General features: G+C 36.2%; 3 protein-coding genes across 3 annotated transcripts; 1 reads left to right on the top strand and 2 right to left on the bottom strand.

The window, feature by feature from the left end:
• Positions 1-468: 468 nt before the first annotated feature.
• On the bottom strand, positions 469-3,450 carry LOC132558342 (uncharacterized). Its single transcript, XM_060222889.1, has 2 exons — positions 3,168-3,450; positions 469-2,579 (listed from the first exon to the last, which is right to left on the bottom strand). The coding sequence occupies exons 1-2, from the start codon at positions 3,360-3,362 to the stop codon at positions 1,392-1,394; spliced, it is 1,383 nt and encodes a 460-aa protein (XP_060078872.1). The 5' UTR covers positions 3,363-3,450; the 3' UTR covers positions 469-1,391.
• A 5,091-nt stretch (positions 3,451-8,541) lies between these two features.
• LOC132558350 (uncharacterized) lies at positions 8,542-11,676 on the top strand. Its single transcript, XM_060222897.1, has 3 exons — positions 8,542-8,665; positions 10,138-10,295; positions 11,121-11,676. Exons 1-3 carry the CDS (start codon positions 8,574-8,576, stop codon positions 11,660-11,662), a joined length of 792 nt encoding a protein of 263 aa, XP_060078880.1. The 5' UTR covers positions 8,542-8,573; the 3' UTR covers positions 11,663-11,676.
• A 2,751-nt stretch (positions 11,677-14,427) lies between these two features.
• Positions 14,428-23,116, bottom strand: LOC132558307 (cyclic nucleotide-gated channel rod photoreceptor subunit alpha-like). The gene is made up of 5 exons (XM_060222853.1): positions 23,030-23,116; positions 22,315-22,335; positions 19,799-19,914; positions 16,566-16,780; positions 14,428-16,001 (listed from the first exon to the last, which is right to left on the bottom strand). The coding sequence occupies exons 1-5, from the start codon at positions 23,114-23,116 to the stop codon at positions 14,428-14,430; spliced, it is 2,013 nt and encodes a 670-aa protein (XP_060078836.1).
• Positions 23,117-24,752: the final 1,636 nt, after the last annotated feature.

Genomic DNA, 24,752 nt, shown 5'->3' with positions numbered 1-24,752 from the left:
CACTAATGTGATTTTTAGAGAAAATGAAATTTTTAGGAAGCACTTTTCATTAGTGTACTAATTAGATAAAATATGGTATGAAAACTAAATATGTCATTTGATTTATGGGCAGTGATTTAAACTGTTCACTCACTTGAACCGACAAATACTTTAACATGTGATATACAAACAAAGAGTACACACTGTATTTTTTTAAATAAATGTCAAATTATGTTAAATGAAAATATCATTAACAATATTTGTTTGTGCCCTCCCTCCAGATTCTGGTATAATGAGGAAACAGACAGAAATTAACTCCTTCACTTTATTACCATTATTCTCTTGCTATATTCCCAGAGGACCTGCAGAAATTATGATTTGAAGTCAGGATCAGGGGTGGGCTTATTGTACAAAAAAATAATTACAACATGTGCTAATAAATTTACTAAATAGAAATATATTAGTTGGTCCTTTTACCAGACATGGGCTTATAACTAGAAAAATACAGTGTGAATAATGGATTGCTCACAACTGCAACAGGGTTTCAGGAATGCACTTATCTGAGGTAAACATATTTCAGCTAGTCGGCAGCCATTTTCTCAAATTCATAGGAAATCTGTATATTGTCAATTAGTCTTGTCACAAATGGCAGTAAGTATTTAAAGCTATGATGTCATGAATAACAGATGAAAATTGAAAAACCAAACCCGTAAATTTAACATTAGACTTACACTTCACTGATTAAGCTGTTATGATATCACAGTTATCCCCCTTTGATTGTTCATGCAAATACCACAGGTTCAATATTGTCACATAATTTTTTTCCAAGCATTATCTTTTTAGGTAGAAAAAATACAAAAAGGAAAAAAGTAAATTTTTGGCAAGTACGTAAAGAAAAATGGGAGATTGGGATGGGATTTGTCCTCATTGGGTAAGTTAAGATTTTTAGAAAATATATCTATGAAACAAAACGGACAGTTACAGAGGCAAAAATGGAAAGGGTTGAGAGAGGTGATGATATCTTTATGAAGGTACATTAACATATAATCAACACAGTCATTTTGTGGTTTTACAATATTGTCACTAAAGATAAGTATAGGTTTAATCGTTTCTGTGAATATCCAACAGTAAATTGTCCACATACCTCTGTAATGCAACTTCTCTACAATTCTGTTCAAAATAAATATATTTCAATATAAATACAAAACACAATACTTCCATTCAAGTCACACACTATCCTATAACTTGTTTGTAATTTGCAATAAGACTTGCACTTCATACACAAGCAAGGTTTACCAACCACATACATTCACACAAGTCAATTCAAAGACACACACACACACATCTTCCCACACCTACACCCACACAGGGATGAAATACCAGTCATTTATATACCCATGCATACCCAAGACTTATAAAACATTACAAGAAAAGACACGATTGCCACAGCACCTGTCAAGGGAGAAAACTCCCTGATCTTTTAGATTTTGAGTATTTTCTAGGTCATCTGGCAGCAACTGTTGTTGCTCATTGACCACCAAGGAAAATGAACATCCAGCCTCATCAACCCTTTCTGTGTTAATGATTGATGAATCACACACATTCATACAGACTGTATTGGTCTGCATTTCCAACCTGTTTACCGTCTCTTTGTTTAAGTTCACTATCACATTTCTGTCTAATTTGATTGTTTCTCCACGTGGAGTGTCACCAACAGATAAACTTCTATGAAGAAAACCTGAGTGTTTATCCACTTTCATGCTCTGTACAGCAGAATTGTCTAAAATCATTGCACATAAAATGTTCTCAACAGCCTCTGATTTGGTTGTCTCCCCTTTGTCTGTATTAATCTCACCATCTATATTAATTATCTCTCCTAAATTTGTTTTTCCCTCATGTGCATCTTCTACCTGAGGTTCATGTTGAACGAACTCACCGTGTGCTACATCAAGATTAGTTTCTTGTTCTACTTCTTGTTGGATAACTTCCTGCGTAGATAGATCTACTTCCTGTGTAGTTGAATCCACTTCCTGTGCACTCAGATCTGCTGTTGGAATTTCGATATTGACCTGAGCAGCATCACATGTAGAAAAGACATTTTCATTCTGTGTTTCTTCTAAGTCTTGTTCTACTCCTAAATTTTCTGTTGGGGATGTATGAACATTACCTATCGTTGCATTATTTAAGGCAGTGTTTATATTGTTCAATTCAATTTCTTGATCTGTTAATTTTGACTCATCTGCATCATTTATAATTTTGTCAACTTCAGGAAGACCATAATTTCTTTCAAAATCCTTCCCTTCAATACATCCCCCTTCTATAGAAATTTTCACATTTTCTTCAAACTCGGAATCAGTAAGGTCTGGAGAGAAAAGCGGAGACAGGGCATCATTCCAGTTTGGGTTAAAGAAAAGGAAAAGGATGGCCTGTACACAGTGCTCCAGTGTCATGTTGGAGTCCCATTCTCCCTGCTCTAGCAGACTCACACAGATGTTTGAACCTTCACTGTCAGTGTCATCTGTGTCAATGTTCGGGTGGTATATCTCTGTAAGGCAGCGTACTTCAGGTGGGTACTCTGGATAATCGTTAACGATATAGATCTGAAACCAGGAATGTGAAACGTGTAACCAATGAATTCTAATCACTCCTACATGTATGTAAATACATGTATTCCTTGTATGTATACTAGTCCATTAATATATAAATTCATCATCTGCAGTTCGGGTCTACAAAGTTAAGAATCAAAGTGAAGTACGGAGTGAGAGTTCAACACTTATATATGATGGCTCTTTCTAAATTCTCAGTTATAAAGGAATTCTGTTACAAATGCAATTTTAGAGGTATATAGTATCTTTCATTGTGACATAATACCAAGCACCTGTCAATACTGTTGATGTTGATTATTACATACCCATATGACATGTTCATATCACTTTACTATATCACAACCATGACCAGACTTTATCATTTCTATGTATAGCATATGATGTATGAGAAGCTCAGATATCTAATACTGTGGTCAATGCATTGGATGCTGGCTTGGTAAGATAATAACTTGATAGGCTATAGGTGTGGACAGCTTTTCTCAATTAGCTTTGATTTCATAGACTGTATTCTAACAAAACTAATTATAAAGCTATCCTACGCTGAATGCTGCAGTTGTACAATGTATAAATGAAGTAACCTACCTCAAACTTGAATTTGCCTCCCTTGTAAGCCCCGCTCGATGGAGCAACTTCTGCAGTAACAGACCCCTGATATCCCCTTTCAGCGTCCTCTCCTTCAAGGGTATCCATCAAGATGCTAACCTGATCAGCTGTCACGCTTCCAATTGTCTTTATGAGGGAATTGATATCCCTCAGAAATGTTCGTTTCTTCGTCATTTTGAGTTGTTGACAGTCAGCTAATCTGCTATAGCAACTGTGTTTATTTTATGTGTAAATTACAACTGCATTAACTTTGTACGTTGTTCGTCTACCTAATCGCATTGTAGACGTGTAGTGTTGTTCCTTCGTTGCTGTCAAAGTCTGATACAGTGTAGAATTCGACTGGAAAGTTCCTATATACCCTTTTGATCAGACCGGTGCTAAAAATAAATATTACCGTAAACTTGTGCAATCTTCGATCGGAACTCTCGGGATCCTTCATGGCCTTATATTATAATGTCTGAGAGGTATCGAAGATACACAACAAATGATGAAATCTTGTGGAAATACATGTTGCTTCATGTTTGTTAGACTTTCACAAGTACCTTTTGATAAATAGTGTACATGTATATCGCTTATTAAATTGTTAGAATATGTTTAAAAAAACAAACCGACTTATAAGATGTGCGACAATCGGTATAGGCAGGGACGTATGATACTGTAATTATACGTCCCTGGTATAGGTCAAATATATTTCCGTTTCCATGACATGCTTAATTACAATGTAACGACGGTATTAAAACAGTTAAAGAAAAATAGAAACTTTAGATGTTTAACAACAATTGCGAAACAAATTATGTCAACTTTTACTATTCTCTCTCGTTGGCCCGGATGTAAGCGCGCGAAGGGTCTTATTGTAGGAAGGAAACCGGGGTATCCGGGAAAACCGACGCGGTAGGGCAGGTGACCCTTCTCGTTCCAGGAGTCGAAACCCGGACGGCTCAGAGGTGAAAGGCGAGTGCGTTACCAATGTGCCATCCAACCACCCAGACTGTTCCAGATGACTGGTGTATGTTTTCGATAACTGCTGTTAAAATAAAACATTTATGACACATAGCATATATCAATAAGATGATTATATATTCAAGTTGAGAGAGAGAGTGTAAGAGAGAGAGGGAGAGAGAGGGGGGCAGACAGAGAGGGAGAGAGAGAGAGAGAGAGAGAGAGAGAGAGAGAGGGAGTACCAACAGGATTACCTGCATTCGGAAACACTTTCCGATAAAAGATCATTGACATTCGTCCGACAATGGTAGCCTACTTTTAGCTTGATACGTTATCATTTCCCCAGTAATCACCAAATGGACCAGAACTAAATTTGGCCAGAAGGAAATCTTTAATTTTGAGAAAAGAATCCAAATTTGTTTATAGGTGGGTTCTACTCACCAAGGAGGCAGTGTTCGCGCGTTGGCAGCACATTCTTCATCGTGTTGTGTACATAGTGGGGGTGTCCAAATAAAAAAAAAAAACAAAAGATCGAGACACAGCCAGAAAATGATAAAAACAAACAGTATGAACTAAAACGGAAGCGTACATTCCAGCAAAAATGGCTGACCGAGTATCTCGGTCTGACGTTTGATGAGACTGCCGGCATGTCGTGTTCGATGCAGTCACTCAATCAGTCATTAAAATAAGTATTACTTAGTGGATATAACTAAATGCAAAGCCAACCCTATGATTGTTCTTGGATTTATAATCTGATTGTGTTATTCTTCAATCATGCATTTTAATACAGTCTTTATAATAAACATGAACACAATTCAAAGAGATTTTCAACAACTGTGTATTGCAGGTTACTGCATATAGTTCAATCATTGGTAATTACTAGATCCGTCACTTGATATTCCTGTCTTACCTATATAAGATAAAATAAAGACAACACTTGAAAAATTAAAACTTTAATATAATGCTAGCGACAATCAATGACACAAATTGAAACAAAAACTTACTTATTATGACATAATGTAAGATTACGTTGGTTGCTGAAAATTGGGACAAGTGGATTTCAAAAGTACTTGTCCAAAAGGACAAATGAGGTAAAAAGTTATCGTAGAGCCCTGGGTATACATCAATATATAAGTAATTATTCATTTTCCACTTTGCATTGATTTAGGAATAACATAAGAGTAATTACCATTATCTGAAGTTGGTTTTCTTTTCTTAATGGATAAATAAATATATTTGCCAAGATTATTTAAGTCCAATCACATTATTTATACTTAACAGCTGTACCAGTTTGAAAACGCAAGGTGATTTATAATGATATTTCTAATATACCTTTGTCTTAATTCTTTATAAAAAAACAAACTGGAGTATGAAATGAAATTCGTCTTCAATTTCATTGTTTTCGCAGCATTCACATATTCTGCGTCTCCTTTCAATGTTAAGCTAGCGCCCCAATTTTTAACTGACGTGACGACACTCTAATGCTTGCTAAACATTGTTTAGAAGTATAATATATATAAGCTATCTAGTTTTCCAGCCATTTTTCTACATTCTGTATTTGTTATTGTACTTCTAATATGTTGATGTTGGAAATAAAATGATGATGTTTTCAGTTCCGACAATCTTTGACAAAACAGTACGTTTGTTGTAACGAATAATTCGATGTTACGATGTCACACTCCGAGGAGATATCACTTGCCACATATAAAACGATTTGTAGGAAACGATACAATATTAGATCAGCCACTCATCACTGGCAACGACGAAAAATTAAAAATTAACTAAAATGACGAACACTGAAGTAAGAATTCAGCAACTTAGATGTGGGACGTTTGTATGAATTACGACAAGCACTGAATTCATGTTTGTAAAAAATGAAACATTATTTAAACTTTAAATGCTACAACAACTAGATGTTTATAAACACCATGTCTTGTTAGGACGAAATAGATAGAAATATTTGGCATCCCCACCAATACAGATTTTCCAAATAGAATGTTGTCCATGAGCGAAATCAAGTTCTTCAAAACGTCATATAAATCGTCCGTTTTAAACCAATTAGTACAACTATAGATGACACTAAGCATTTAAAACAGTCCGAGATATTATATTGGAATTCGTTCTATAAGTATGTCTTACTTCCGGTCAAAACATCAGAAGTACACATATAAGCATATACACAGATATTATTGCACACTACATACCCGGATAAGAAATTAAGATATCTTAAATGAAATTGACATCAAGTAAGATTTCTACTTTTCATCCTTCTTTATCACGGCGTTCAATTGCAGGTACGTATAGGAGTACGAAAAAAAATATAAAAAAATCACACACACACACACCCTCACGCGCGCGCGCGCACACACACACACACACACACACACACACAATCTGACATTTCAGATCAAGCAAAGGGATGTGCAGTATAGAGTTTTTTAACAGGGTTGAAGTACTTAAGATATATTTCATATGATTTTGTAAATTCACAAATTCCATTGCGATTAAAAATAATTACATATGTGTACCTTGCGTGAAGGTGCATGCACTTTCATTCGCATTCTGCATTACCTTTAGTGTTGAACGTGATGTCCGAAAACATCCGTTTTAGTATATTTTTCATCTATTTTCTACGATTGTTTTTGTTATACAACATGAACTTGATCAGGCTTGATTCAAAACACTGTTCTGTTTCAGCATTTAAACAGATTATTTACAAGTATTTACGTATTGAAATGGTCCATTTCTACCTCGTCCGAGGATCTTCATTGATTCTATTGGTGGTGTGCCTCAGATTATGGTTGTTTTTCCTTTACTAGCTGGATATTTGAGAAAACTGTTTTCTGACTTTTTTCATCGTGTATATTGCATTGTATTGGGTTGTGTACATTTATGATTTGGCTGCAGGCAATGAAAAGTGACTTTCATTTTTCAATGATTGTTTATGTAACTTATCATAAACTCAACTTTTTGACTTGAAAGGAAAATCTTTAGATATAAATGTTATGATATTGAGAATGATGTGCACACTGTGAATTACTACAATATGTGTAGTCACTTTCGGAGTTCATGACCTCAATTGTTTGCCAAATACTGTTGCAATAATTTTAACCCAATTCTATTGTTCTCTATAATAGTTATGAAAAACCGCATTTATTCTAATAAACACCCCGTCTCTAATAAACGTCCCCACATCTTGTCCCAATGGTCCCCCCTCCCCCTACTGAGCTTACAGAAGTTGCCTTGTGCCTAATATCCACGCATACACTTATGAATATGAAACTGGAAAATCCAAAAATCCAAAGAACAATTAAATCCCAAAAGTGAAAAACGCATCTCTTTTTACATTTCTACACAATTAACGACAAGATCAACATCCGGGAGTGCCACACAAGTGTTTCGTCCATAGTCACAATAAACCTCTCGGTATACACACGGAGCTGCCACATCCGGAGTACAAAAACTGTCCACGCGATGCTCAGGGAAACGGTTTGTTGTGTGAAGTAAAGTTGATTGCCTAAATGAAATGTTGTGTCATATTCGGACTTTGCAAAGCACCCAAAGGAAGTTTTGAATGACTGGGCTTCCATTTGACTTATGCATACGTAGGGATTCAAAGGCTTAAACTTTCCCAGACACCCGGTTACCGGCTTCTTGTCTGTCAGTCAGCCATTTCTTTTATCAATTTTTTCATATCGAAGAGGCCTTCCACCTCCTTTACAAGACTTAGATGTTTTAGCAAGATTTTAAAATTTATCGTTGTTTTGATACCAGTCTCGCACTCGTTTTCTGTCCACAAAGATCATGTTAGCCACAGCATGTTTTCTTTTTCTTGCACATATACGATAACTTTAAGTTGAAACGAAATATAATAATTATTTTCTGGTTCCCGATATGGTGATGGTGTAATGACGAGTTCAGAATGGCTATAGACTGATATCATTTTAATGTTATATAATGACATACCAGCGATGAGAGAACACAAGGTCATGACCTAATTACTGCATCTCCTGACAGACGTTGACATGCTATGTCTAATTGTCATTCCATAAACAAGTACAGGTCACCATGAGTACAAATAACAACAATATTTATGCTGGAGCAATTTTTCAAATCAATGCCAAAACATTTGTTAATTTGTTTACCAATATTTGAAGCATTACACAGATATGATAGCTGTAGACTCTGTCTATAACTTTAAATTAACTACTTTCTGAATTTAGTGTTTTATCAAACGCCTTTTCCTCCGAAAATTGCACGCCCTCGGGACGTTTATTGGAATGAATGCCGTATGCGAAATAAAAGAAAGAAATATAAGCGGAAGTCTGTGGTGAGCGGTAGTGAAATACGTGTGAAGGGGAGACCACTCCAACAGCACAAACAAAGGTTGCTACGACGAGGTGAAGTTCCGACACATCTTACATTTACCAACATATTGTATTTGACATGATAATGGACTCAAACGCGTCATGCAAAGTATGTGGCAGGCTGGAGCGCGTGATGAAGAGGTGCACGAGGTGTCGTAATGTGTTATACTGGTATATCATCATCATTATTTCATAGATTATTAAAAGAATGTCACCCGTTTTGACGGAAGGACATTTTCTCTACCTCGACCGAGTGACCTAACAAATTTTGACATGTTAAAATTCTGTTGACTCGCTCTTGTATTTAACTTTTAATTTGACAAAAAATAGTTTACTTTAACGTCATATTATGATATGATATATTATGATATGGTATTTTTGTAACCGCACCATTGTGACATACTATACAGTCAAATGACCATACCATTCATAAAATAAGAAAGGGATAAACACTACTGTACAAATAAAATGAAATTCACCCAACTGCACGACCAATGATAATTCATAATTATCTTTTCTGTCATCGGGATAACTTTCAACGGGTTATTTCACAAAATTCGTACAGGCACATGCATACACGTCTTTACCAGAGCTTCTTAGCATAAACAATTATCTAGAGTGCGTGTTGGAAATATTTGAATATGTCAATAATGACATGTTCATGAATTTACATGTAGACTGTACAGGACAATCCAGGTAGTATATAGCTCCAGTGTTCAGATCACAATATGTTCATGGAGGTTTATTCTTAAGAATAAACAGATACAAGATTTCCTGGATGTTGAATATCCTTCCTTTACTGTTTCATGTTTACATATTCTAAGGATCTCTATTGAATACCCTGTGGTATCCATCTAAGAACCATACCGCAATCTAAGACTTCAAGAGTGTTGGTTCTCCAACTTTGTTTTCTCCAATATGTTCATGGAGTAATTATTGTGATGTCTGTCTGACAAATGTTATAAAGTCATCGCCGCTTTGTATAAGTCTCTACATTTAAACTTAGTTACATGTCCCGTGTATATATTCAAATTTAGTATCGACGAAAATCACTTTTATAAAATGGTTAAGAGAGCCAATGGCTCTCTGAATAAATAAGTAAATAAATAAATAAACAAATAAATAAAGAGGAATACTTCTGATATGGTAGTCACATGTTATAGACAGAGTAGCATGTTTTCATTTTATCTCGTCATTTCAAATTTTAGTATTGTCTTCTTATAAGTTATACTCTTCGCTCACTCTGGAAGGCTGTTTTTAATGATAGGCTCCGTCAGAATAAAGCCCTCATATTTTCTCTAATTTGTTGCCGTCAAAACACAGAGGCTTTCATTTTATCTATCAGGTGACGTACATTATACTTGTTGTACCTACCTTTGAAGATCAGTCAAACGAATGTTTTTTTTTTTTTTTTTTACTTAAAGTAGATCTCATATGCATGTATATATATATATAAATATATTTATGATTTATACCGTGATTGTACGTGATAAACACGAAGATACAAATATATATTGTGCAACTATGTTTCATCATTGCGGAACCTGTATTCATGTAACTACTCGTGTTTTGCCTAATTGCTGATTACAATATTTGAGGTCTAACGAACACGCAACACAGTTATATTGCTTCTTATTGTCCAGTTCCAGGTCATGTCAGTTACGTGACTGGGTCACACACAAGTACTCTTGTATCCGGCAGACGGAGGAAGAGAGACATCGGACAAGTTCCATAGCGGACGGGTCTTCAACAACTGACACACCAAAACAATATAGACACGATGGCACGATTTTCACGGATGGTAATAGTCTTATCACTGTTCTGTTATTTATAAATATATTTCTATGAATACATTTGTTTAGATCTCAATGCCTCACATGAATGTGTAACAGAGGTCATTATTTATTTCAATGCCTCCGCTAAGAATCGAACCCAGGACCCCTGGCTAACAAGTCTGAGCCTCAACAAGTCGAGCTAAAGAGAAGTTCTCCCTAGCCGAGTGGTTGAGCGTCAGACTAGTAAGCCAGGGATCCCGGGTTCGATTCCTAGTGGAGGCGCCCATGTATTTTACCAGGGTTACATACTCCCCCTCCAGGAAATAACTCGAGTTTTCAGGGGCTACAGCGATGCTGGTGTTGCATGGCTGAGTACTCTTCCCGGGCCCTTACATGGGCGCCCATATATTTTACCAGGGTTACAGATGTATTTTGTAATAAACCCATATCGTCAAGACGCTTTATTTTACTGAAAACAGGAGTGGGCTTATGACTGGGATCTGAACTGCTATAGACACAAGTGGGCTTATTATCAAATATAGGCTTATTACCGGATAAGTGCGTTAATGACACAATTTTACATTATTTTTGCCAAAGGCACTTGTCACTTTATATTTTCCGATGCGAGAGAGCAATTACGTTGTTCTATCTAAAACGATACTGTGGAAAATATTGTGGAATGAGATGTTACTTAATAGACACGGGATCATACCGTGAGCATTCTGTGCCCAGCTGGTGTTGATACCGAAATGAAATAAAACAGTTATGGCTACCAGTTATCTTCGCTCCATCAGTCTTCATCTCGATCAAATCAAAATGATAATTTTACAATATTTTTCATCCTATTTTAGAGAGCAACACATTGCCCTATAGCCCACCGGTAAACTTCCAAAAAGCCTTGCACAAAGTAAATAGGGAGGAGCAGACACACACAGATGCCTCAGCCTATTCTTCGGCAGACGGCACTTCCGGTTCCAGGATGTACCTAAATAACAATGTTTATATGAGTGACGCGCCGACACCCGACCTTAGTCAACCTCACGAACAGATTGTTGTCAAGGGAAACAACGATAAACGGACAATTGTTATACAAAATACCTGGTCAGGCGAGGACGTCGTGAAGGTCATTGCTAGCGAGATGACTATCCCTCTTGACAAACTCAAGACGATACACAAGGGCAAGGTGATGACGTCAGACAACATCCGTTCAGTTATTCGCCCTAAGGCAGTGTTCCAGGTGATCGGGGAGCGTGCGGAGAACGAAGATGGATTGGATAAGAGAGACATTGATATTATGATGTCACAACTTCACGTAGACAGAAACGAGGCTATTCGCGCGCTGAGGAATAAAGGAGACGTGATTGATGCCCTTCTGCATATTGGAAGTAAATAAAATACTTATATTAAGATCATAGTTTCTGCGTATTTGTGGCTTTTTTTGTTCGTCATTTTAACAAACTTGAGAATGCAATCGATTCCTGTGTCATGGCATTTTCTTGTTTGTGGAGTCCCATCTCAGACGATGTTTCCGTGCCGAAATAATTTTGAGCTGCTCTCTGGAACATATGAGTGCATGTGAAAGATTTCAACTTCGTTCGAAGCTTAGAAAAATGTAACTTATCCTTGCAAATTTCAGTTTTGACGGAGTAATCCTAAAGAGACCAAATTGTAAGATATTCATTTCATAACTGATAACAAGCATTATAACATTTAAAGATCTGTTAAAAATTGTGTAATTTCTGTTAATTATGATATTTGAAAGTTTGCGTAACCATTTAATTAACAAGGTCAAAACATTAAAATAACACTAATTCATATCATTATCGTTCGGAGGGTTTAAACAATGTCCTTACGCATTCAGATCAATCCAAATTCATTTATTTCGCCCTGTCACGCGTATAGCGTGAAACAAGGGGTCATTTTACAAAGTAAGACTTGAAACATCGGTGGCAAATCAGGTTTGTCTAATTACATAATTATACATAGTAAGAAATAATATCAGAACGACCGGTTAAAACGAGGCTCCGAAAGGTCCCAATGATAATCCTTATCAATTTCTATCGGAGAGTGTTATAATTTTGTGAAGCGCCTATTTTAAGTATTACAATGCTTGGCCGAAATCAAACACGCATATAGTCTTTTATGTAATTTAACAGTCATGGTCGATAACGGTCTTAGCACGAGGGTGCCGTCAGCAATCATTCCTGGTTTACTCGATATTTTTCAGTTTGAAATAGTTTGTGTGTGTGTGCGTGCGTGCGTTCGCGTGTGTGTGGGGGGATGGTGGTGGTGGTGGTGGTGGTGGTGGTGGTGGTGGTGGTGGTGGTGGTGGTGGTGTGTGTGTGTGTGTGTGGATGGATGATTGGGTAAGTGGGTGGATGTGTGCGTGCGTGCGTGCGTGTTGTGTCAATTCTCTGGAAATTTAGCAGCAGTGACTGGTATAACTTTTTGGGATTTAAATTTCTTTTATTCCGGTGTGTATATATGCAGATTCGTTTTTCAATATTCTTCTTTCGATTTGGACATTTTGCTTTGATATATAGTGTTTGTACTCTTGTGTGTTGTCTTTATGCTACTCGTTAGAAAAGTACAATTCCGGAATTCATCACAGTATTTTACCTCCAATATCTACTATGCTACTTCCGGTATCTTAATGTTTACTTCCTGTTCAATATTGATAGGCATAGTATGCATGAAGTGATGAAACAGAATAAACTCGTCAGAACACGGAATAGATTAATATTGACTCTAATTGGTAAAATCAGCATCATTAAATCGTTACTAATTTTAGAGTTCAATCAGTTGTTTATCTCACTACCAAATCCAAATGAAACATTTCTCTCTCAGTTTACTACAGTGTTTGGATGTGTATGGAATAGTAGAAGAGATTAAGTTAAAAGTGATATTGTTATTCAGGACTACGTTGATGGCGGACTAAACATGATAAATGTTAAGGGTTTTATAGATTCACTCAAATCAGTTTCCAAAAATACATCCAAGTGACAAGCAATTTCATAAACACTTGTAAACATAGATTTGTTTACTAATTGTGGAACAGACTATAGAAAGTTATGTCAAAGTTTATGTAAAAACAGGTTATAGCTTGATATTTTCAAAGCTAATGTGAGAAAAACTAGCTGTTACATAGTATTTTTTAGCTTTGTGTTTGTTTTGTTTAGGTGTATTTTTCCCAAAGCCTTAAAATATAAGGTCAATTTTATCATAAGTTCTGCCCCATACATATTCTTTCATATCATTCTCTCTCTCTCTCTCTCTCTCTCTCTCTCTCTCTCTCTCTCTCTCTCTCTCTCTCTCTCTCTCTCTCTCTCTCTCTCTCTCTCTCTCTCTCTCTCTCTCTCTCTCTCTCTCTCTCTCTCTCTCTCTCTCTCTCTCTCTCTCTCTCTCCTCTCTCTCTCCTCTCTCTCTCTCGTATTATAGCTGTCTCTTTATAGCTGTCTCTTTGTGAAAACGTGTATGACAAATTAATTTTACTACATTAATCTAGTCTATTTTCAGGGACATTGTATGTTCATATACCATACATAAAATAGCCTTATTTTTAAACGTCTCAAGCGACAGAAAAATGGAAATAGCTGTACATATGATGCATGTTTAATTTCATCACAGAAATACCTCGTACATATTCGAACAGCATTATAAAATACAAAAGCAATACAACGTATGTGTAATATATATACACGGCGTCAACACAACACATATTACAGTGAACATATTCATACAAAGAACATTGGATTTCAACAAATTTGACATGTTTTCAATGATTCACATGATAGTTACATAAAAGGAACAAAAAAAGCAATTAAACAAAATCTAACCCTGACATCATTATCGATACCTAATTAACTCATAGTGTTAATTAACAGAACCGTGTATTCGATGTATTCGTAAGATAGACACTGAAAATCTTTTCAATATGTATGTATATAAATAACAATGCCATGCAATATACTCTTGAGTATATATGTGATCGCATCTCCCGTTTCCCGTCCTTACATTCCGCGACATTATTCAAAATGCATTTGGCCAATTTTTGTATCATTTCCCACCAAGCAAGCTTATTTTTTGTTTGAAAAGTGATCATCTATTGTATGTGCAAACGGAAGACCTACATCTTTAGTTTTCAGTTGTAGATTTGGTTTAATCCTTCTTATCAGATGCGATGGTTTCTTTCTTTTCCGCTAAAGAAGGTTTACTTTCTTTCTTTTCCGCTGAAGAAGGTTTACTTTCATTTTTTCCCGCTGAAGAAAGTTTAATTTCTTTCTTTCCCGCCGAGGAAGGTTTGCTTTCTTTCTTTTCCACCGAAGGTCTAGTTTCTGTATCTTTAGCTGAAGGCGGTTTTGTCTCTTGTTTTTGTGATGAACCGCTTTCCTTTACTTTCAGCATTTCGATGACCATTTCCTCTGTCTTCGCCTTATCTCTTGCCTTTTTATTGATCCGATCCATGAGAGCGTTGACGTCATTTTTTAGGTCATCAAGCGAGTCCGCAATAAGCTCAATCTTTTTGTCGAGGTTTTGCCGCCGCCTTTCCTCTCGCCTTGCTGCCTCTTCGTCCAAAAGGTTATCTTTCCGTAGAATTTGTTTTCCTCTCTCACTAAGAAGTTGTTTAGCTTCGGGATACTCTTGAAGAGCCTCCCAAAGATCGTTCTTAGAAAGACAGAACAGGTCTGAGTAACCCATGCTTCTGACACCAGCTGTTCGTCTATTTCCGGTTTTGTTTCCGGCTAGATTTAGAATACTAACTTCGCCAAATACAGCACCATCGCTAAGTGTCACAAACACAGTTTTTCCATCCTCCGAGACAACTTGCAATTTCCCACGTTTTACAATGTACATTTCTTTACCAATATCTCCCTTACGACATATGTAATCGCCCGGACTGAAAACTTGTAGTCGGAGTTTCAATACAAGCTCTACAAGTAATCCCGGTTCACAATCCTTAAATATGGCCACCCTTCGAAGAGTATCTAAATGCACGTGTATAGATATTTCCGCTCTCAGTTTTTCCGGTAGAAATTCCAGGGCTTGTCTGTCATCTACTGACTGTTTGTTATTCCATGTGTAATCAAACCACTTGACAACTCGCTCCTGAAGCTCGCCACCAACTTTCCTTATCTCCATGTATCTTTTTACTGCGTCTACTTTATGCTGAAAATTCGTACGCTGGGCGTTCATTTCGTTTATCATGGCACCGACATTTCCAAAAATGGTAGCAAAAATCAATACACCAGCAAGACTACAACCGATACAATACATATAAGAAGCTGTCCTCTCTGGTACAGGGGTATCTCCTATAGTCGTCAGGGTCAAAACTGACCAGTAGAAACTATAGACATATTGCTTGATAAACTGGTCATGGTCTCCGGTGTTTGGATCAGGGTAAACCCATTCATCTGTACCGAAACCGAAAAACCGACTGAGCGCGAAATAACCGCATGCATTCCAGTGAATAATGACGAGGATCATCAGAATGAGGTTGGCTACTCGGAACATGTTGGGAGAGTTGGTATGAGTCTCGGCCAGTCTGAAGAAATCTCTCATTCTCCATAACTTTAGAACTCTGTTCAGTCGTAACATAGCGTTGTAACCGACCACAAAGTAAAGAAACTCCAGTGGCAAGATAGCTAGTAGGTCAATTATAAACAGGAACGATAGAAGGTATCTCTTAGAGAGAGAGTCCACTTTCCTCACCAGTAGACCTTGTTCCAAATACCCTGAGAATGAAACAAAAATGTTTGTAATATAATAAGATGGTGGTTTCTGAAAACGCAAAAGAGGATTTATATTTAACATGCACCTGCATTACATATCCGACATGCATACACATGCGCGTGTGATTTTTTCCGGTTACATGCAATTGTATACCTGCGTTACATTTTTGTCAGTTCTATATCTATATATTCTCTGACCGTATAACGAGTTTACGAAGAGAAAAGGGAGAACTGATTTTATTTAGATTGCGATGTGCATGAATTATATGTCTGATATGTAACTTATAGTATGTGCTTGCATTAAATTTTGAAAGGCTCCTAAAATATGTATTCTACATGAACGTGCGTTGCATACTTTGTATATTTGTCAGACATGCATGTACATTCTACTTGAATAATAAAAAAAAGTCCGTTTTTCCATGTGTGGACTACTGTACCTTTTCTAGTTGACAGATATTTTTGTTAGATGTTTGACCTACAAACACGTCAACAATATATTCTGTATGTAAAAAACAAACAAACAAACGAACATTACATTTCTGAACACAGACTTTGTGTGTATATTACCTATTCGACTCATGAAAAACATGTCCAGAATGTAGAGAGAGTCACAGAAGTAGTCGAGAGGCATCCAGATTTTCATCATACTGGCGTTGTTGGTCTCGTAAAACGTGCCCCTGAGAATGACGAAGATGAGATTATAGAGGATCGCGCACGTCACCAGCAGTGAGAGGTAGTAGTAAGAGGGGTTAGCCGGGTTGATCACCAACTCCTTCCAGAATCTGAAAATGAAGGGTTTTACTTGACAATAGCTATACATCAATCAATAGTATATTTAAATAAGAAGACGCCCATAGATATATAGATCTGAATTCTAAGTATTCATTACTGTAATATCAAAATGAGATACTTCTGGTTATTAAATCTTTACCAAGTTTGTTCGAATGATATGCTATTTTAATCAACATTTTGATATACCGTATATGGTTTTGAAAATGGTTTTATAATTCTGTTCATGTGATTAGGTAATTCACAAAGCTCTAAAACATGTACCAGTTGGAATATCATGCCACTGTATGGATCTTTACCTAGAAAGTGGGGCAATGTCATTCGTTTAAATAAACCCGGTAACTCCATACTTCAGTATGTCTCTAACCGAATATCAGACTTCGCGCCTCTTGATTATGTAGATAAATATGTTTACATGAGTTTCACACATTTTAAATCACTTGACCCCGAAAAGCATGCAACTTTCAAAATACACTTCTGTATCTTCACTGTCAGATCTAAATCTTCACCGTAACATATAAATATTCACCGTAACATATAAATATTCACCGTAACATATAAATCTTCACTGTCAGATCTAAATATTCACCGTGAGATCTAAATCTTCACTGTCAGATCTAAATATTCACCGTAACATATAAATCTTCACTGTCAGATCTAAATATTCACCGTAAGATCTAAATCTTCACTGTCAGATCTAAATATTCACCGTAACATATAAATATTCACCGTGAGATCTAAATATTCACCGTAACATATAAATATTCACCGTAACATATAAATCTTCACTGTCAGATTTAAATATTCACCGTAACATATAAATATTCACCGTGAGATATAAATATTCACCGTAACATATAAATATTCACCGTGAGATATAAATATTCATCGTAACATATAAATATTCACCGTAACATATAAATATTCACCGTAACATATAAATCTTCACTGTCAGATCTAAATATTCACCGTAACATATAAATATTCACCGTGAGATCTAAATATTCACCGTAACATATAAATATTCACCGTAACATATAAATCTTCACTGTCAGATCTAAATATTCACCGTAACATATAAATATTCACCGTAACATATAAATCTTCACTGTCAGATCTAAATATTCACCGTAACATATAAATATTCACCGTGAGATATAAATATTCACCGTAACATATAAATATTCACCGTAACATATAAATATTCACTGTCAGATATAAATATTCACCGTAACATATAAATATTCACCGTGAGATATAAATATTCACCGTAACATATAAATATTCACCGTAACATATAAATCTTCACTGTCAGATCTAAATATTCACCGTAACATATAAATATTCACCGTGAGATATAAATATTCACCGTAACATATAAATATTCACCGTAACATATAAATCTTCACTGTCAGATCTAAATATTCACCGTAACATATAAATATTCACCGTGAGATATAAATATTCACAGTAACATATAAATATTCACCGTAACATATAAATCTTCACTGTCAGATCTAAATATTCACTGTCAGATATAAATATTCACCGTAACATATAAATATTCACCGTGAGATATAAATATTCACCGTAACATATAAATATTCACCGTAACATATAAATCTTCACTGTCAGATCTAAATATTCACCGTAACATATAAATATTCACCGTGAGATATAAATATTCACAGTAACATATAAATATTCACCGTAACATATAAATCTTCACTGTCAGATCTAAATATTCACCGTAACATATAAATATTCACCGTGAGATATAAATATTCACCGTAACATATAAATATTCACTGTCAGATCTAAATCTTCACCGTAACATATAAATATTCACTGTCAGATCTAAATATTCACCGTAACATATAAATATTCACCGTAACATATAAATATTCACCGTAAGATCTAAATCTTCACTGTCAGATCTAAATATTCACCGTACCATATAAATATTCACTGTCAGATCTAAATATTCACCGTAACATATAAATATTCACCGTAACATATAAATATTCACCGATCTAAATCTTCACTGTCAGATATTCACCGTAAGATCTAAATCTTCACTGTCAGATCTAAATATTCACCGTACCATATAAATATTCACCGTAAGATCTAAATCTTCACCGTAACATATAAATATTCACCGTAAGATCTAAATCTTCACTGTCAGATCTAAATATTCACCGTACCATATAAATATTCACTGTAAGATCTAAATCTTCACCGTAACATATAAATATTCACCGTAAGATCTAAATCTTCACCGTAACATATAAATATTCACCGTAAGATCTAAATCTTCACTGTCAGATCTAAATATTCACCGTAACATATAAATATTCACTGTCAGATATTCACCGTAAATATTCTTCACTGTCAGATCTAAATATTCACCGTACCATATAAATATTCACCGTGAGATCTAAATATTCACCGTAACATATAAATATTCACCGTAAGATCTAAATCTTCACTGTCAGATCTAAATCTTCACCGTAACATATAAATATTCACCGTAAGATCTAAATCTTCACCGTAACATATAAATATTCACCGTAAGATCTGAATCTTCACTGTCAGATCTAAATATTCACCGTAACATATAAATATTCACCGTAACATATATTCACCGTAAGATCTAAATCTTCACTGTCAGATATTCACCGTAAGATCTAAATCTTCACTGTCAGATCTAAATATTCACCGTAAGATACATCGTATCCAGTAAATATTCAGTGTAAGATACAAATCTTCATCATAAAATATAAATCTTAACGTTGAGAAATAAATCTTCGTCGTAAGACACAAATCTCCATTGTAAGATATTTATTTTCATTGTAAGATACAGATATTGATAGAAGTTGTAAATCTTCACAAGAAAATGTCAGTCTTCGCCTTACGATATTAATCTACTTCATAAGATACATAACGAAACGCATGACAGCATGATATAAACAGACGAGTTCCTGTTTATCAGTCAATACGTCTATACTTACTGAGCTGTGAATATGTCTGTGAAGTAATGCTCAACGAATTCATCCAAAGATGCCCGACCTGTGACAGTAAATCTCTCCAGAAAGGGGTCGGTGACGGCAGTACTCTCCCGGCGGGCCTAAAAACCAAACAATGATTTATGAATTAATAAAAAAATTAAGCAACATTTTGAAATTGCAGACAATCGAAAGCCAGAACTAAGGCAACACGTTCTATACGCGTAGAATCAAAGGCCGAAAAGAAGATAACACGTCCTGTACGTACACAATCAACAGTCGGGCCCGGGGTAACACCCTTTTCATGTACACGCGACAGTCGGGCACCAAGGATAACTCGTTCTGTACGCGTACAATCAAAGGTCGAATACAGGGTAAAACGTCCTGTACGTGTACAATCAACAGTTGGACCCAGGGTAACGGGTCATGTACGTACACAATCAAAGGTCAAATACAGGATAACACGCCCTTTTTATGTACACGCGACAGTCGGACACATGGTAACACGCCCTTTTTGTACATCCGACAGTCGGGCCCAGAGTAACACGCTATTTTATTTACACCCGACAGTTGGGCCCAGGGTAACACGCCCTTTTTTGTACATCCGACAGTCGGACCCAGGGTGACACGCCCTTTTATGTACACCCGACAGTCGGACTCAGGGTAACACACCCTTTTTGTACACGCAACAGTCGGACACAGGGTAACACACCCTTTTATGTACACCCGACAGTCGGACTCAGGGTGACACGCCCTTTTAGGTACACCCGACAGTCGGACTCAGGGTGACACGCCCTTTTATGTACACCCGACAATCGGACTCAGGGTAACACACCCTTTTTGTACACTCAACAGTCGGACATAGATGTACGTGTACATATGCATTTTAAATTTAATCACGATGTGTCTTCCTTGTATACAATAATAAGCACTTGATATGCCTGTCACATATATATATTTTTTTGCATTTGTACAAGTCTACATGAAAGAGGAGTCTTTTGGCCCATTTACCCCAATACGTTCTACGAACATTACACTTGTAACATACGTTTTGGGATTTTCCGTACATAGATACTGGTAATTATTCCTTATTACTAGGCAATCGTTGTGAAAATTATGAACATTTTCTCAACGATTATTTCAACTTAGTATTCGCCTGATAATAAATTGTTTTTTTGTACTGACCTTGGAGACAGAATCAGCACATTGCGAAAAAAGTGTCACGCTTCAGTTCTGCGAGAAGGGGGAGATAATCCCACATTTGTTGTTGTAGTCAATGTTTATCGAGGTACATTTATAATATCTTGTCTAACACATCGCCTTTGGTATGTTGGCGTGTGACTAAATGACGATTGTACAAATGTACAAAATGTACGTATGTGTTTGTCACAGTGTCTATAACGTCCTGTTTAATCTGTATTCGTTACTGTCCGTGCATTTACGTGTATGTCCTTATTTGGTGTTACCTGTTAGGTAGTGTCAGTGCTTGTCCTTATATGGTGTTTTCTTGAGACGTGTACATGTCCAGGTGTGACAGGTGAGGAAGTCGTGCAAGAGTGAGTGTGTAGGGTAATAAAACTAGGGATACCCCTGAGTGCTGGGCAGAATCACAGACTAGCCACGTCGCTCTGGACGTCCTCGGGAGTCCAGACACCACATAGAGCTACAGTAATGTGACTTACACGACCCGACGGTCGGTGTAGTGATGTGGTTGTAATCCTAAATCAGGGGTATTAATAAAAAACGTTCAACACACAACGAATTCGAGTTGATGGTGTGACATGTTGTTCTCAAATCATAGCGGGTTCCATATTATCGCATTATTCACCATTTCTTTTGGGAAGATGGACAGTCCGTACATTATACTGTTGTTAACTAGTTAGAATCACGATAATTATTTTTGCATTTTAACAGAGCCGAAAATCAACTACCGCGATAATACGGAACATCTCCTTAAATTGCAAAATCAATTTGAAGAAACTACAGTGACGTGTCATAAGTCTTTCACGTTTATTTTTTTTATTATTTATTTTACTATATATTCTTTGTAATTCTGACCTTTTCAATTAATTTTCCTGGTTACCTTCTTGGATAATTTTTAATGAAATTTTATACATTTCTTGAGCATTGTTTCCTGTTTCATCTCATGTTATTTCTGTTGTTTTCCGTTGTGTATGAAATAATGTCTTATTTACAACATGCGATTTTCGGAATGCCATTTTGACGTCATTTTGGTAAGCTATATAGGAAAATGGCGCCTCATGGAAATTTGCAGTGCAGATAATTTTTCATTACTCCCGAAATAAACAATGGAACATTAAATGAATATTATGAAAGAAAATATGGATGTAACTGTACAAAACAGCCAAGTATCGGCAAAATCCATCCCTAAACGAAGTTAAGGAAATTCATTGATAAAATTTAATGCATCATTAAATAAAACAAAATGGGCAAGACTTATTGCATGTCACTGTATATATATACATATACATATATATATAAAAAGGACATACAGCACTTACTGCAGCGGATCCTCGACGCACCTGCAACAAGAAAAAAAAACAAATTATCACTAAATAATGTTGCAATCGTGGGCATCGTGTAACTTTTTTAGTGGACACGTTGGCGTCTTACCGAATTAAAAATCGTAGGATAAGGAGGAGACATGATAAACGGTTTAAAGATAGTAAATAACATATATGAAAGTAGAGTAACAAGAAACTTCTTCCAAATTGTCAAGTTTAACCAGAGGTCATGATAAGAAAATCTTCAAACAACGATGTCGTCTTGATGGAAGGAAGCATTTTTTTCAGTCAACGAGTAATCGATTTATTGAATAACTTACCACAAACTGTTGTCAATGCGGAATCTGTTATTAAATATGAAATTATGAACATTGGAAAAATAACTGTTTCACATATGAACATTAACATGTATGTTCTTGTAGCCGTTACATTGGAATTGAAATTTGTTTTTATTATGCTTTGTAATATACATGATATGGACATAGAGGCTGTGAAGCCTGCGTCCATTATTTATGCTATTAAATGTACATTGTATATACAACATTGGTAATATAGAATGCGGGCGTATAAATAGTGTAGATCTTTTTACAAAGAATGGATTATAACATGAACAAGCTCTGGAACAAAATCCTTCTGGAAAAATATATACGAAAACACGTTTCGATTACAAGCACTTCTGACTATATCAATGTGGCAAAACGGATGTGCTTACTGTCGATATGGCCTTCCCCCATTTCTTTCGAGCATCGCTCACACTTCTTTCTGCACTAGAACTCTTTCGTCGGAGTCTTTCTATCATATTGGAAGCCCTGTTTTGTTTTTGTCCATGGTTTAGGGCATCTTCAGGGTGTTTCGGACGCCATTTATATTGTTTATCGTGTCGTTGAACGTCTCCCGGTAAATGACGTCACAAACAATATTGAATGACGTCACTTGACCGGACGTCATTCCATGAAGGGGAGATAAATCTAAAAACATCTTACGAACAAAAATACACCCACCCTCCTCTTGCTCCACAGTTTTCCATGCTCCGACTCAATGATTACTCGATTGTTTAAATCGTTTTTAGATATGACTAGACGTTATCTATTATTGTATTTTTTGAAAATATTTTTTGAGGAAATGCTCAGGCCCTTTAGACTTTCTTGGTACAACATACATATACATTTGAAGCATTGGGTTCCAGAGAAAGTATACTTTATCTTTAAATTTTCCAAAATTTCTGCACAAAAGCAAAAAACATAATGTAAAAAAGAAGCTTATACTGACTGATTTACATGAACGGATAAAGCTAGATCCGTAATAGAATGTGCGCGGTTAGGGTAGCTTATGACGCACGGGAAATATAATGTTCAAAACAGCATATCAGAAATGAAAAAAAAAAACCTTTTTGTTAAGGCATGTACAATTTATGTGGTGCAATAGTATTCATGGTATGGTAATACACAGTACCGAATTGTCCATAACGACGATCACCTGGCAGGTTGTAAAAGCCATTTACATGTAACTACAAATTACCAATTAGTAAACTCTTAATATTTTCCTCATTGGTACGAATATCAGTATATTTTGACTATTTCTAATAGTTCAGAGGGACATGAAAGGGGTTAAATGAAAATTAAAAGTTCCTTTAATTTGGGATGGTGCAGACAATGACAAAGGACATTTGGGATCTCGATCCCTGACATTCCCCTCTGCAGTTTATTAATTCTAAACGTTGAAGCGTTGTAGACTATGTTTCACACAACTTCTTAACAGCGTTGATTTTTCAAAGATGTATTTCACGTTTAGGCGATCCAGCTGATTAACGAATGGCACTGTCACTGTCCCTCGGCCTGGAAGCAGGCTACGGTGGCGAAGATTGCATAGTCGTATCGGCAAGGGCGACAGGGACATTAAACTTGTCCAAGTTTTTTTTTGTATCTCCTTAATATATATTATTTTCACAATGCTGAGACAGAATGGGGCCCAAATCCTTTTTCGAACATCTAATGGTATGGATGTTTTGCTGCCAGATCACCGGGGTTTTCAGTTTCCTTGTCTGCTACTAAAATAGACCTAACCTGATATCAATGCAGACCTTCACGGTAACTAATATAGACCTATCGTGTTTCAGTGCAGACTTTATTCGTAACTAATATATACCTAACGTGTTTCAATGCAGACCTTCTCCGTAACTAATATATACCTAACGTGTTTCAATGCAGACCTTCTCCGTAACTAATATATACCTAACGTGTTTCAATGCAGACCTTCTCCGTAACTAATACAGACCTAACGTGTTTCAATGCAGACCTTCTCCGTAACTAATACAGACCTAACGTGTTTCAATGCAGACCTTACCCGTAACTAATATAGACCTAACGTGTTTCAATGCAGACCTTACCCGTAACTAATATAGACCTAACGTGTTTCAATGCAGACCTTATCCGTAA

The sequence above is a fragment of the Ylistrum balloti genome, unplaced genomic scaffold, assembly GCF_031769215.1.
Source record: "Ylistrum balloti isolate Yb309-2 unplaced genomic scaffold, AGI_CSIRO_Ybal_v1 Utg370780, whole genome shotgun sequence".
NCBI lineage: Eukaryota > Metazoa > Mollusca > Bivalvia > Pectinida > Pectinidae > Ylistrum > Ylistrum balloti.
The sequence above is the reverse complement of the archived record's forward strand: the minus strand, read 5'-3'. Positions and strand labels throughout refer to the sequence as shown.

What these genes read in the sequence shown, in the direction of transcription:
- LOC132558350 (XM_060222897.1), top strand. Translation starts at nt 8,574, where the DNA reads ATGATAATGGACTCAAACGCGTCATGCAAAGTATGTGGCAGGCTGGAG. An exon ending in TGTCGTAATGTGTTATACTG is followed by an intron (nt 8,666 to 10,137) that starts GTATATCATCAT and finishes CTTATTGTCCAG; the next exon opens with TTCCAGGTCATGTCAGTTAC. An exon ending in TGGCACGATTTTCACGGATG is followed by an intron (nt 10,296 to 11,120) that starts GTAATAGTCTTA and finishes ATCCTATTTTAG; the next exon opens with AGAGCAACACATTGCCCTAT.
- LOC132558307 (XM_060222853.1), bottom strand. Translation starts at nt 23,116, where the DNA reads ATGATAGAAAGACTCCGACGAAAGAGTTCTAGTGCAGAAAGAAGTGTG. An exon ending in TGCGTCGAGGATCCGCTGCA is followed by an intron (nt 19,915 to 22,314) that starts GTAAGTGCTGTA and finishes TTTGGTTTTTAG; the next exon opens with GCCCGCCGGGAGAGTACTGC. An exon ending in ACAGACATATTCACAGCTCA is followed by an intron (nt 16,781 to 19,798) that starts GTAAGTATAGAC and finishes CTTCATTTTCAG; the next exon opens with ATTCTGGAAGGAGTTGGTGA.
- LOC132558342 (XM_060222889.1), bottom strand. Translation starts at nt 3,362, where the DNA reads ATGACGAAGAAACGAACATTTCTGAGGGATATCAATTCCCTCATAAAG. An exon ending in GAGGCAAATTCAAGTTTGAG is followed by an intron (nt 2,580 to 3,167) that starts GTAGGTTACTTC and finishes TCCTGGTTTCAG; the next exon opens with ATCTATATCGTTAACGATTA.